The sequence below is a fragment of the Hippocampus comes genome, unplaced genomic scaffold (genome assembly GCF_001891065.2).
Source record: "Hippocampus comes isolate QL1 unplaced genomic scaffold, H_comes_QL1_v1.1 scaffold48, whole genome shotgun sequence".
Classification (NCBI taxonomy): domain Eukaryota; kingdom Metazoa; phylum Chordata; class Actinopteri; order Syngnathiformes; family Syngnathidae; genus Hippocampus; species Hippocampus comes.
This window is the reverse complement of record NW_017808403.1, coordinates 2,942,825-2,956,540: the sequence shown is the minus strand read 5'-3', so window position 1 is coordinate 2,956,540 and position 13,716 is coordinate 2,942,825. Positions and strand designations below refer to the sequence as shown.

Below are 13,716 nucleotides of genomic sequence, written 5' to 3'. Positions count from 1 at the left end.
TTCAGCCGTCGCGGTTGCGACGGCAGCTAATAAGACTTTGCTTCGATGAATAGATTTCATCAAGGATTCAATGACTAACTCGGATTGATTCTCTGCAACGGTCGTCTCGTTGATTTTCACACTCATTGCCAGATTGGTAATTTGTTATTTTAGGAAAGGAAAAAAAAAAAAAGAAAAACTCTTCACAGGCAAATTGTAGCGCGTTAAAACCGGGTTTCGCGTGTCAGACACACCTCCCCGCTTTTCTTGCCAAAAGCTAAATCATACCCAACAGTCCGCCCGTTTGCAGGCAATTTAATTGACATGTGCTGGAGAAAGCTTCCACTCAGCAAATCTCAATCACATCAATTGATTGGTTGTACCGTCGTCCAATTAGACATGAAGTAGAGAATAGTTTATGTGCAAGGGAACTTTTTGTTATTCAATAAAAAGCCAGTTTCTCCGTGTATAGCAGGCTTTACATACGTGCTAGACTGGCTACAAGTCCAGTAAGAGGCGCTGCTCCCAACAAGGCTTTCAAGAAGAGACATGATTCATTTTTTTCCCCCCCCAATTTAAAATAGTCCTCACAAATCTTCCTTAAAAAAGTCTCTGACATTCTTCAAGAAGAATTCACCAAGGATTAACAATTAAGAGAACATAGGAAAGGAAAAAAAAAAAAAAAAAGAAAAACAACTCTTCACAGGCAAATTGTAGCGCGTTAAAACCGGGTTTCGCGTGTCAAACACACCTCCCTGCTTTTCTTGCCAAAACGCTAAATCATACCCGACAGTCCGCCCGTTTGCAGGCAATTTAATTGACATGTGCTGGAGAAAGCTTCCACTCAGCAAATCTCAATCACATCAATTGATTGGTTGTACCGTCGTCCAATTAGACATGAAGTAGAGAATAGTTTATGTGCAAGGGAACTTTTTGTTATTCAATTAAAAAGCCAGTTTCTCCGTTTATAGCAGGCTTTACATACGTGATAGACTGGCTAAAAGTCCAGTAAGAGGCACTGCTCCCAACAAGGCTTTCAAGAAGAGACATGATTCATTTTTCCCCCCCAATTTAAAATAGTCCTCACAAATCTTCCTTAAAAAAAGGCTCTGACATTCTTCACCAAGGATTAATAATTAAGAGAACAATCGAAAACCACTTGAAGCACAAATTGAAACCACCAATGTTTGGGTGGGGTTAAATAAAATTCGGTAAAAATAGCTGGCTGGCCCGCTCCGCTACGGCACCAGCGGGGCTTCATTACCGTGACTACCGGAGGCGGAGCGAGGGCACTCTAAGTCGGTTCTGGATTCAGCACGTTTTGAAACAAGAACGTCCTGAGTCCTTGACGATACTTTGAATGACTCATATCAAGCAAACTGTCATTTTCATATCAACACAGAAATTCGATGAAGAGATCCTTTTAAATTGGAGGCTATAAGTTTGTTACGGACAGAAGATGCATCGTCACACAAAAGCTCCAGTCGCACATTTGTGAAAAAGGTGCGCATTCAAAAAAAAAAAAAAAAATTTCCTTAATTTCTCAGTTCATAAACCGCAGAACCTGCTGACAAAATGCAAGCCTATGCAGGAAGCAGATTATCTATTTGCGAGCAAATGGATGCATGGGAGATGTGTGTCTTAGGAACTCAAGCTGCATTCTTGCTTATTTGTGGCCCTGTTGACCAACACCCCCCCCCTGCGACACCAACAAAAGTGCCGTCGCTTAGCCAGGCACGTACATTCATGTGAAAACGGACACATTCTACAGGTTCTACATCAAAAAATGTCAAGTGGAATCTAAGAAGTCATTCCTCTGGCGAGTTCCTGATCTCACCCACTGTCACTACTGCTTACTGCTCTGCCTCCCATTCCACTTTTGCACTGAACTCAGCCCGTACACCCCCCCGCCCCCCCCCACCTCTCCGCAAACTAGGTCTGCACAACAAGTGTCTCTTTCTTTCTTTCTTCCTCTAACTTACAAAGAACCCCAGTCAGAGAGAAAGTAAGCAAGAGAGCGTGAACGAGACGGCATCGCACTCGCTCTTGTTTCCAGAGCGATCAACGATCAACAAATCAAGGGCGGCGAATGCCAGAGTGAAAGCCGTGGCGATTCCACAGCAAACGTGATTAAGTGCACCGTTTCAACTTTGCTTCCGCGTGTGCGCAACCGAGGATTGTGACGTGCCAGCCTGCAATACAAATTCATCTCAGAAATACAGTGCGGGAAGGCTGATGGCGCTTTCCACTTTGGACTCGGGCTCTCGGTGCTAAGTAGTAAAGGCAACGCATGCTTAGGAAGAATGAGAGCAGGTCAACGAGAGGATGAATCAGCAGCATTAGAAGTCGAGCCGGTTGATTTGCTGGCTGCCGGTGGAAACGTGCGCGGACTGGTGAAAGGGGCTTACACCTCCCATCAGGCTGACGACGACTCCCAAGCCCAAATGACTGCCAGAGATCTCGTGCAGGAGAAGACCTGCGAATTTTTAAGCGTCCACAAATGACGGTTAATACGCTGTTCGGGGGAGACGTGAGCTCATGGTCACGTTACCTGAGATGCTTACTCAAGGGCTGCCCTCATCCTGGCCCCTCACAAAGCTCCTTTTGTGCAAAAGTGATAGCGGATCGCCCACCGCGGCCTCACTGCGCATTCTTCGTAAGGTACAACGGGTGAGCTTGGCGGGGAGGAAGCACAAGTTCATACGATGATGGAGAGACTATGATTCGACGGGAGACCAACTTGACGGCACAAAGTGATGTTCCCTCCTGTTTCCCCGAGAGGAATGTACGAGCACGTGTTTTCTTTCTGACAGAAACGAAATCCATGACAACCTGCACACTGACTGATGGCAAAGTGCCCAGACTAATAAAAGAGACCACTAGCGTGGACCAGCAGAGATTTTCCGCTTTGAGCGGGGGGGCCTACTGTCTCTCGCAAAGGCAAGGGAGATTTCATACGCGGCATTGCGATCGCAGCCCCATCTGGACTATTCCTTTCCGTCCGCCATTGTTTCAATGTTTTGGATTCATGCGGTTATTTCCTGCTTTAGTCGCGAATGTTTTTTTCCCAGTTGGGAGGCATGCCCGTTAGGCTGCTACCACCATATGTGACGTGCCCATCACTTGTTTGCCCGCCTTCGCGTCCCACCTTTCTTTTCGGGCTCGTTACCGGCACCGCGATGCAGATGTGTCACGCTGTAATTTGCTCTGACAGGCCAGCCATGTTGTCAGGCAGATTCATCAATATGGAACAACAACGGTAGCAGGAATGACTCAAAGACATATATTTATTCAAATAATCAGAACCCTCCTGTCACTTTGATCCAATCTAAATCTGAAACTAAAAAGCTGAAACTGAAAGTCGACGTCTGTTCTGCCGTTTCCACAGAGGGAAAGTGTATCGTTTCCTTTTCGGAGGATTACGAGTTATCCATTCACGAGCTCGCGCGTGGGTCGTACCATCTCTCTGAATAACGACGGCATAGCCTTGAGAGGACATCCCGACGTACTGTAGATATCTCCAGACCCCTCGGTGACAAAATAACAGAATAAATCATGTCAGCATCGTGCCTCAGGAAGGAGTTCCGGTAGATAGAATGAGTATGTTTTCCTATCAATCACCAACAGCAAGCGTAGCTCGCTCGCCTCATAAATGATGCCGATGGTTATCATCACCCTCATACGACGACACACAATGAGGCATGTCGATTATCAACAAGTCAAAACAGGATTTCAATCATGCATAACAAAGTTGGGCCTTGATGGTTTCAAGCATGGTGACATGTAGCCATGGCGGGAGCACAAATCTGGTATTCTCTTTGTCCACAGTCGAGGAATCGGTCATCACTCAGTAATTCTGCGTGCTTCTGATCGCCAGACATTATCCCGCGATACTGGATCAATAGTGCATCCAACAGCTGACGGCCTTTCCAAACGTTAAGGCGGGGGGGCTTCCGAACTTTTTCCTCAATCATGCAATTAGGATCTCAGTTCATCATTCATGGGATATGTTGACACATCAGACAGCAGAAAGTGGAGCAAAACATTTTAGCTTCGGAGACCGAGCTTAATTGACGATGCATTACAAACCTCTTACCCGTTCGCAAGCTTTGGTTGTATTATTGTTATTGTGTGAGGCCAGATTGATGTCTTCGTGGACGCGATCCAGCAGCCACAGAAGGAACTCCAGGGCGTCGTGTTGGGAATTACCACGGAACTGCGATCCAAACTTGGACACGATAGCCTGCAGAGAGAAATCACAAAACAACATTCTTACAGCACACAATCGCCCGATTTTTTTTTTTCCCCAAGTCATTGATCGTGAGCAAAAATACTTTTGTTGTATACTGGTGGGGTAGGTCATCCAAATTCTTGGTTCAGTCTTCACAAATGTATCTATTTGCAATTTTTGCTGTTTCTATCGTTTCAGTTGTGTGCTTAAAGAGCTTTTTAAAAAGTGCCATAAATGTTGCGCTAACATGAGAAGGTTGTATTTAAAAAAATTAGCATTTTCTGGAACATAAGCACGGCATTTGGTATTTGGGTGCCAGATGAATCTATAGCTCTAAACTCAATTAAGCAGGAATGAAAAATGCGAATTATTGGCCGGCAGCCTCGAAAAACACAAACACAGATGAGAGATTATAGAAGAGGGGGCAACAGACGGTAATCTTTGCTTCCTAATCCCATCATATATTGCACATGCGCCTCATCCAGCTCAAATTACACCACAGCATCGTATAGTAAATACACTGCAAGGCCTGGCCACATTACTTTCAAAATTGTCATTTTCATTCTGGGAAATGAGAACAATATCCTGTCATCCCCTGTGATTTTGGTTGTTGAATGTGAATTGGATTGATGCTGGGGTCCTCAATTAAATTCAAGAGTTCTGGAAAATATCATCAGGATGAGGCGCGGAACATCATCACGTCAGCTGGAGCATTGTAATTCCGATTTAAATATTTGCTTACCAACTTACTGTCAAACGAAATAAAGAGGATACGAGAAGCTACACTTTGGTTTTCGCTTTACTTTAGAGTGGATTTTTTTTTTTTTTTTAACTTCAATATTTGCTTACCAACTTACTGTCAAACGAAATAAAGAGGATACGAGAAGCTACACTTTGGTTTTCGCTTTACTTTAGAGTGGATTTTTTTTTTTTTTTTAACTTCAATATTTGCTTACCAACTTACTGTCAAACGAAATAAAGAGGATACGAGAAGCTACACTTTGGTTTTCGCTTTACTTTAGAGTGGATTTTTTTTTTTTTTTTAACTTCAATTTTTGTTTGACTTTTGTAACATTATTTTGACGTTGAACATCAAATTGGACCACATTCGCGGTGTTGTATGTTTCAGGGTAAGCAACAACAGTTCAACCTTTGGGTGCCGGAACGAAACTCATGTTCATCCAGTTTGCATGTTTACCTGCACTCGCATCGTTTCTCAGGCATGTCATGTTATGGGAACTGATAAACTGTCTGCGGAGTAACTGTTTGACTTTCAGGCTTTGTCCCTGCCCAGGCCCCTCTGCGCAAACACATTTCTTGCCGGGAGGATGGGGGAGGGTTCAGGACTCGGAGAATACACAAGAACTGTCCACATCAAAAGCCCACTTGTGCAGCCGCAGCAGCAGGCAGAAGACACTCAACTTCGACACGCCTGGACACCGTTCAATCGCAAGAAAGTAGATAACTACAGCGTTCGCAAACAAATGAATACGTCCTCCCATTTCTATTAGCCCGCAAACCAGGTGGTAGTGCAATGTGGCAGAGCTCCAAGCATTCAGCAGGACTTTTCTTTTCAGTTTTTTTTTCTTTTTCCTCCTGACCAAGACGCGCAGCCAAATGACCCATTTCATTCATTCAACTTTCTTTGAAGAACCTTTTCTTTCCAACAAACGGGGACACATTTACATTTGTATTGTCGCGTTCATGAACAGCGTGAGCAGTACGACACAAAACGGGGGTTCAAGAGCGCGGAAAATAACAACTTTTTGGGGAGGTTTACAAATCAAAACGACGACGCTGTTAAGATTATTAGGCTATAAATAGCGCTGAGAATGATTTCTTGTGGATGCAACTCCTTTCCAACGCCCCCTGAAGATGTCAGCCTTCCCGAAATAGCGCTGACTCCAAATGTTCTTTCAGGTGTTCCTGAAGCCGTGGGCTATGTTTACCCACTAGCCAATAACAAAGCTCTTCGGTTCTTTTATAATGCCCCCCGGCAAGCTGCTTTGCTATTACTCAACAGGCAATTTCAGATGGGCTTGGCGACATAATCTCGAGACTTCGTACAGCGGATGTGTGTGTTTGTTTATGCAGGAAAGAACTAATCATGTATACATTTGAAAAAAAATTGATGTGTGTGTTTGTTTATGCAGGAAAGAACTAATCGTGTATACATTTGAGAAAAAAAAATCTCCTTGAAAGTTTTTTTGAATGATGTGATTGACAAATGAAAAATGCAGCATGGGGACTTAAACGATTTGGGCCGACGATCAAAAAAAATTTGGGGGGGAAATAGACTAACTGACAGCATTACATGGGAGTCAATCAATCAATGACGGTCAACAGTCTTGTCTCTGTAACATGCTGCAAAACGGATGGCATTTAGGGCCCGTGCCTCTCGGACACGCATTACAGCTTTGCCTTCCTCACTCCAATATATTCAAGTGTGAGGAAAGTCATGGGAATCAATCAAGCCTAACGTGTTCCAGTAAACATAACCCCCCCTCCCCCCACCCCCGCCACGTTAAGCATGGCCAGTGAACGGAGGAGCCTGAGGATCTTCTCATAGGACTCTGTCACAGCACCTGATCATCACGAGTCAACCCTTTCCTAAGCTTACCTGCACCTTTTATCTCTTTATTTGCAGACCAGACTATTGTTAGTACAATGCTGAGATGCTATGGGGGGTGGGGGTGGGTCACTTGAACGGAGCACCCGATGACCCCCGGGGGCCCAGTGACACTAAACAGAAGCCTTCTTATCAGCTCGCAGAACACCACCGAGGTCATGCAGTTTGTGATTTTGTGTGCTCTGAGCAAGTCGGAATTTATGACAAAATGAAGCACGCTTTCAGGAATTGAGGGCCAACGAGAGCCTATTTCCGTCCTTCCAGGTACAATCTATCCATATGTTGGTCTCTTAAGGGTGTACAAAGCAATGATGAAATAAAACTCTTTTTTTGTTGTTGTTGTTGAACACAATATTGTCAAAACAATCCCTTCCACACAGACCTACCAAAACCTTTCAAAATCCATTTTCCACAAGGGGATGAATAAATGAGAATTCTTATAATACTTTGTCTGACCACATCATGAGGTGGGAAGAAATGAGATCAATGTGGAATTTGTACTCGAGTACATATGAGAGTTTGTGCTTTTGCTTTCATGATTGTACTTTAGTGTAAAGAAGTTGAATTAGTCTTTATACCGGAGTTATCTGCACAAGTTCTTCAGTACAGGAGTGAGTATTTTTACTCAGTGTGTACTTCCCTTTCTCGGTCATTACCAACTATTGCGAACAGCTATATCACAGGAGTGTGCAGTGAGAGGTCTTCAGACGTACGAGAAGTTGTCCTTAAATTGGAAAAGAATGTATATTTGTTCATCCATCTATGCCAGCGCCATATAATGACAGGCAGAACGGTTTAATACATCATAAATGTATGCCACACAGTCTTTCACTGTATGACGATGAACAAGCGTGTCCACTTTTCGTGACATTGTTTGATGGTATGCTGTGAGATTTTTCTTGGTTGAGTCTTGGCTCAAGAAAGGTTGGAAAATCACTGCAATGTTGTTTCCCAACTTTATTGAGCCAAAGCACATAATCTACCTCCATTCAGGGGAAGAAAAAACGCCAAGCACACTGCCAAACATAAATGCCACAAAATGTGGATACATAGGTTAACGCAATTCAACTTTATTGACGCAGCGCTTTCGCAACAGCCACAGATGGGCCACGGCGCTTTATAGAACACAGTAGCAATGCTACAATCACAACTTCAAATCAAAATATCCTTCTCCATTCCTACATACTCCTTCTTGTAAGTTGTTACAGTTCAAAGATTAAATGTTTGAAGTGACCTTTCACCAAGCGGACTCGTAGATGAGGTGACAAATTATTCGTGGTCAATAAAGTATTTCCAGAACACTTAAGTGAAATTGGATCATTTTCGGTGGCACGTGTGACAAGCTATCAGTTACGGTGCCACGGGCACCCTGGTTGGGAAGCATTGCTTTGTACCGCAAGGATGCAGAACGCGTACCTTGAAGTCGACAGACAGCTGCGGGGTGTATTCCAAAGTCCACAGAGCCCGAACAAGTGAGGCCAAGTGCTCCGTGACCTCTCCGTTAGCGACGCGAGTCTCCGCGCTCCTCGAAGTCCCGTCGACCGCGGTGTCACTCAGGTCCAACTTGTACCTCTCCAGTCCCAAGTACTCGGCCAGCAGGTCGGTATTGCTCAGACACTGGACCACGGCGTTCATGAAGCACGTGTTGCCGTGGTTTTTCAAGCCCAGAACGCCCGGCGTTTTGTCCCCGTACTGGTAAAGTAGTTTGTCCCTGCCAAGAGGAGGGTTCTTGACCAGCCTAGGCACCTGTACATCCTCTTTGGCAATGCCCGAGCTGGCGCCGAGGGTGCAAGGTGTGCCGTTCCCAAATCCCCCATCGTCGTCCTCCGCGTCCTGCGCGTCCGCAAAGTGGGTGAAAGTGCCCAGAGTTTTGATGATTCTGTTCATAAAACTCCCCACGGACTTGAGTGATTTCTTCCGAAAAAGCCTGGCGGATTTCGGCTTCTTCTCTTTACGCTTGTCCTCCTTCGACGAGGGCATTTCCTGCTTCTCGTCCATGACGGCGCCTACGCTACTCCCCCTTGGGTCCGGTCTCGCACTCTTCATCATAGTCTCGTCGATTCCGTCGCCCGCGTGCCACTTCTTCTCCTCCAGTACAGTCCCCCCCTTCCCACGAAGCACATGGAAGCGCGCCCAGAGGTGACACCATCGCCATCACAGCAGCGCCCTGTTCTCCTCGTCCGCCCACCCGGCACGCCACCTTCCACGTCCATCCCGGCCGCCGAACTGAACTGAAGGCGCTCTTTTATCACGTGGAGCGTCACACGTCCCCGCCGGCACGAGAGCGCGACAGGAGCCCTCTCAACGGCTTCGCTCTCCCCGCCTTTTCCAGTCTCGTTGCATTTCGCCGGGGAAAGGCTTGTGATTGTGGGACGGACGGCGTGCCTCCTCCTAGTCCCCCCCCCCGCGCACGGAGCGCATACACCCACTTGACAATTCATTAGACTCGGAAGTACAGTCCGGCTATAGAATGTGCTCAATATCAAGAATTCTATCGCGTGTTGGTAATTCGGTGGCTTTCAACCGTTTTACACCAAATATCGCTTTAAAAAAATACTTTACACGATGTGCCACCATCGCGGCCAACATTACAATACAATCATATAGTAGGCCTAAGTCTTCATTAAAAAATGAGACCGTGACTAAGTTTACATGCAGTCGATAACCCTTTAAAAACCTGAATATTGGCAGTATTTTAGTTATTATAGGCCATGTAAACGCGCACCCCACCAAATGTTATCTCTTTTCTCACCGAATAAGCACACTTTTAGCGTGAGAGGGAAAACACAATGTAACAAGCGGAAATGACGTCTATTTGGGGTCCATGCGTTGTAGTTTTAAATGGGGTTATTCAAATGTGATCAACGACGGTAACGCCATCCATCGTATGTGTTTACACTCTTAGAAGTAAAGGCGCAGACAAGAACCATATAGCTCCTTCCAAATATTGAAATGGTTCTTACAGGAACCATTAGTCTTCCAGAGAACCCTTGAAAAATCCTTTTTTTTTTCGAGAAAAGAGTTTTTCACAAGAACAAAACTCTGCCCTTCAAGAAGAACCCTTTTGGAAACTTAACTTCTAAGAGTGTAAGGACAATTCATACCAGAGCTTGTAATGGCTTGAACACTCCCCACAGAAACTCTCCAACTTGAGCTACCGTTCGAGTTGGAATCATAAACGTGGCTTTGATCTTTCAACCGATATGTTGCTTTGTTCCTTTGCAATTTCATCTTTGATGACATCACAACCAGGCTCTGCTTTAACAGTTCACCCTCAAGAGCCAGAGAGATTACAATCCATTAAAAATGTTTGCACTTGGGCTTTCTGGTATTCGTCGGCCCACGCCCGCGATTTAACTGAACGCCGTCATCCCAGATGACCTTGGCACCTGTCTGTCCGCTTGTCCGCCAGCCACCGATACCCCTAGACAGCGAGACCCGCACACATCACAGACAGGAGGTGTGACCGACGAGGTGTCAATTTGCTGTCGTGCATTTGGAGCCTGACCGGCACAAGCCCCTTTTTCTATCGTACCGGTTCCACCCCGAAACGGCCTGATTCCGCCACGTGCGGTGGCTTTTCCATGACACTTTTTCGGGGCTCTGCGGTTACAATGGAACCGTTCCTCAGAACCTCTTCGCACCTGATTCTAGAACGCCGACTGAGCAGGGTGTCACTGTGCTCTGGCTGGCCGACCACAATTGATTTGGTGCGTACTGTAATGGAGAAGCAATCGAGGCCAGGGTAAAGGAGGGCCAGGTTGTTCTGGGACATGTCATGAAAAGTAGTTTCAATTTATGGCAACTGGTTTGCAGAGGCCGAAAGTGAGATATTTTTTTCATGGCGCCCCAAATCCCTGATGGTACCTCTGATTATATTATATGAGTCAGACTATCTTAATGCCACACTCGTTTCAGATACTTCATGTGCTTTTTTTTTTTTTTCCTACTCCAATGAAGGATGCATTTTGGAGTAGCAGATCCTTTGGAATGCATTTATCATAGATTACAGTGTCCTGGATTATAACCATCATTCCTTTGGCATGAAGTAAATGAGCCACATTTAAGGACTCGGGGCTGTCCGGCAAACACTCCTACTAGATTTTCTTGCAGCAGGGAGCAAAAGTTCTCCTCCGCACAGAAAAATGCTATTCATGTGAGAAATACGTCACGTCAAGATGTTATTTCCGTTCAGAGCAGCCCCGGTGATGGCAACCGTGTGGGACTACGGCTAAAAACTAGCATTTCCGCTAAGTCCAGCGCATTTACAGTTTATTCTTGTATTGATTAATGTGCGCTGTCCCAATGAAATAAATAAATAAGCGGTCAAACATATTTTTTTTTTGTTCCAAACAGAACATATAATTGCACTAAATATACAATACTCACTCTTAAGCAGTTCTCCAGTCTTATCCTCTTTCTTAATACCAAACACATAACCCACGCAAGTTCTTTGCTGACATCCCATGCATCTTTTTCTCACAGCCGCCAATGATAAGAGAGCGATGTGATGAAACTGCCAAGTATTTTCATCATTTTCCGACAATAGACTGGCACAGATAACACATTCAGTCTCCCATCAAGCGCAGTAATGACCCTGTGGGCATTTCAAAGCTGTGGCAGCTTTAATCACCTCAAAGCACAATGTTCAATGCACATGTTAATCTGACCTGTGCTTTTGAATGCCAGTTCAACATTTGCTCATTCTTCTTTTTTTTTCTTTTTTTTGGGGGGTTGGGGGTCTAATTCCCTATCAATATTAAATTACAAATTGCTTATTATTCCCTTGTATATGTGGATTTTATTGACGTCGACGCGAGAAGCTTCTTATACAACGTCGAGATACAAAGGCTGGAACGTCATGCAATGAGATCATTGTTCCCCTGATGTGGGCAGAAAGTTGAGTAATGACATGTTTACAATTGGTGACATAATCTCTCTGCGATGACAGACAAAGACAGGTCTTTGCAGAGAGGAATATGTCATCTTCTGAGACTACGATGGCAACAGAGAACATCTGCCGGACTGACTCATAACCTAGGGAACAGCCACTCTTACAGCTGAACAAACAATTCATGTTGTTTTGCTCCGACCATCTCATCATATTTAGATTAGTAGAGCCTCTGTCTATAAAGCACCTCCCAGAGACTGTCAGAAGAGGAAATCCATGTGAGTACAGTATATCTCCATCCTTTACAGCTCTGCTTATTGAATTCTAGTGTTTCATGCATTTTTTTAAAAAATCACAAACAATTTAACCTTTGCTGGGAATCTCTTTGGAGAAAAGGAAACAGAAGGAGCAGAGTGGGCGAAATCTGGCTTCTACCAGGTCCGAGATTATGTAGGCCCCATCTGAGCTGGCAATAACTCACATCTTTTCAGTGTCTTTCATCTGAATGCAGTTGGCACAGGGTTTATGCTTTCTCACGGATTCATGCACCTAGTGAGCGCCGGGCAAGAGCCCCTGGCCCCCCCCATGAAAAACACCTGAACAGACTATAATAGACAAGCATTTCCTCAACCGCACACATCAGACAACTGTCACTACGGTACCTCCAGACTGTGGACATCAGCACAACCCCCCCCCCCCCTCTGTCCCCAAACAATTCTTCTCCATGGTGGTTGCTGGCAACAGCTGTCAGTCATGAAAATATACAGTGCCTGCTGAATTGTGACCACTATTCTTGACTGGAAAAAGTTTCACGCTGCTCCTATTTGTGCATTTAAATACATCGAAACATGCACTTTTAAATGACAGATGACGACAGTTGTTGATCTGGTCTATAAATAAAGAGGTGTGGAATGTCACATTTATTGAAGTGCAAATTTCTTTTCAGCGAAGCATAAAGTGCTCCGAACAGCACGGTAAGGACCACTCATTGCCAGAATTTCACTCATGAAAATGTGCTTGTTGTTTCAAGTGCTTCCATCCAACCATTTTCTATAGCGATTGGCCTCATTAGGGTTGCAGGTGAGTTGGAGCCTATCCCAGCAGACATTGGGTGACAGGCAGGATAGATCCTGGACTGGTCACCAGCCAATCGCCGGGCAAGGAAATCAACACAAGCACAATGGTCGAGAGCAGGCAAATTCCACAAGTGAGATCCAGACATAGAATGTGGCTAATGCTGCCCTTTTAAAATCCAAAATCATTTTAAATACTGAAATTACATATGCATTACTCTCTCTAATATAACCTCAGACTAAGCTCTCTTTATTGCGGTAACTTCCAACAGTATAAACATCTTCTTACATACATAATAGAATGGCTCCCTCTTCTGGTAAAATTTCAGTTTAACACTTTATTTATTATTTGATTATTTTTAGCCCACTCTTGGAAAAGAGAGATATCATCTCAATGACTTTTTTTAAACTTGTTTAACTAGCGCAAGAATACTATTTTACCATTATCTATGTTGTGTCTGTGTGTGTGTTAGGGTGGGAGGGTGAGGGTTGGCGTCAGAAAAAAAAGACCAGCCTATACAGTCCAGCTATTTATCACATTACTGTTTATTTCGTTATTACTTGTTAAGACAGCGATCCCCAACCTTTTTTTGTGTCAAGGACCAGTTGAGACAAGTACATGTTGTTCGCGGACTGACAACCATTTTATCATTGCTTTTAAATCGCCAGTTTTAAAGCACTGGTACTGGCAACAAAGATAATTATAGTCTAATTCTACATTCATTAACAGATTTTTTTTTCCATTCATTTCAAACAGTGTAATTCTGGAGTACACCAATTGCAGAATAAAAGAAAATAACACAGTGAACTACAAAGATATGTGTGTGTGTGTCTGACGAAACATGTTTTAAATGCTTTTTCGATACTGTCACGGAGGTATTCATTTTCCCTTTTAATCGTTGTCATATTCGAC

General features: G+C 44.4%; 1 protein-coding gene across 2 annotated transcripts in view; it reads right to left on the bottom strand.

Moving 5' to 3' along the window:
• Positions 1-11,427, bottom strand: part of usp43b (ubiquitin specific peptidase 43b) — a 61,109-nt gene extending 49,682 nt beyond the window's left edge. The window contains exons 1-2 of one of the 2 annotated variants that reach the window (XM_019858482.1): positions 11,229-11,427; positions 4,076-4,222 (exon numbers count right to left, since the gene is read on the bottom strand). In XM_019858482.1, the coding sequence (XP_019714041.1) occupies positions 4,076-4,222; positions 11,229-11,276 (195 nt within the window). In that variant the 5' untranslated portion in view covers positions 11,277-11,427. Of the gene's footprint in view, positions 1-4,075; positions 4,223-8,255; positions 9,199-11,228 lie in introns of those variants that run through there. The other variant, XM_019858480.1, reaches the window with a different exon arrangement.
• Between the last annotated feature and the right edge of the window lie 2,289 nt (positions 11,428-13,716).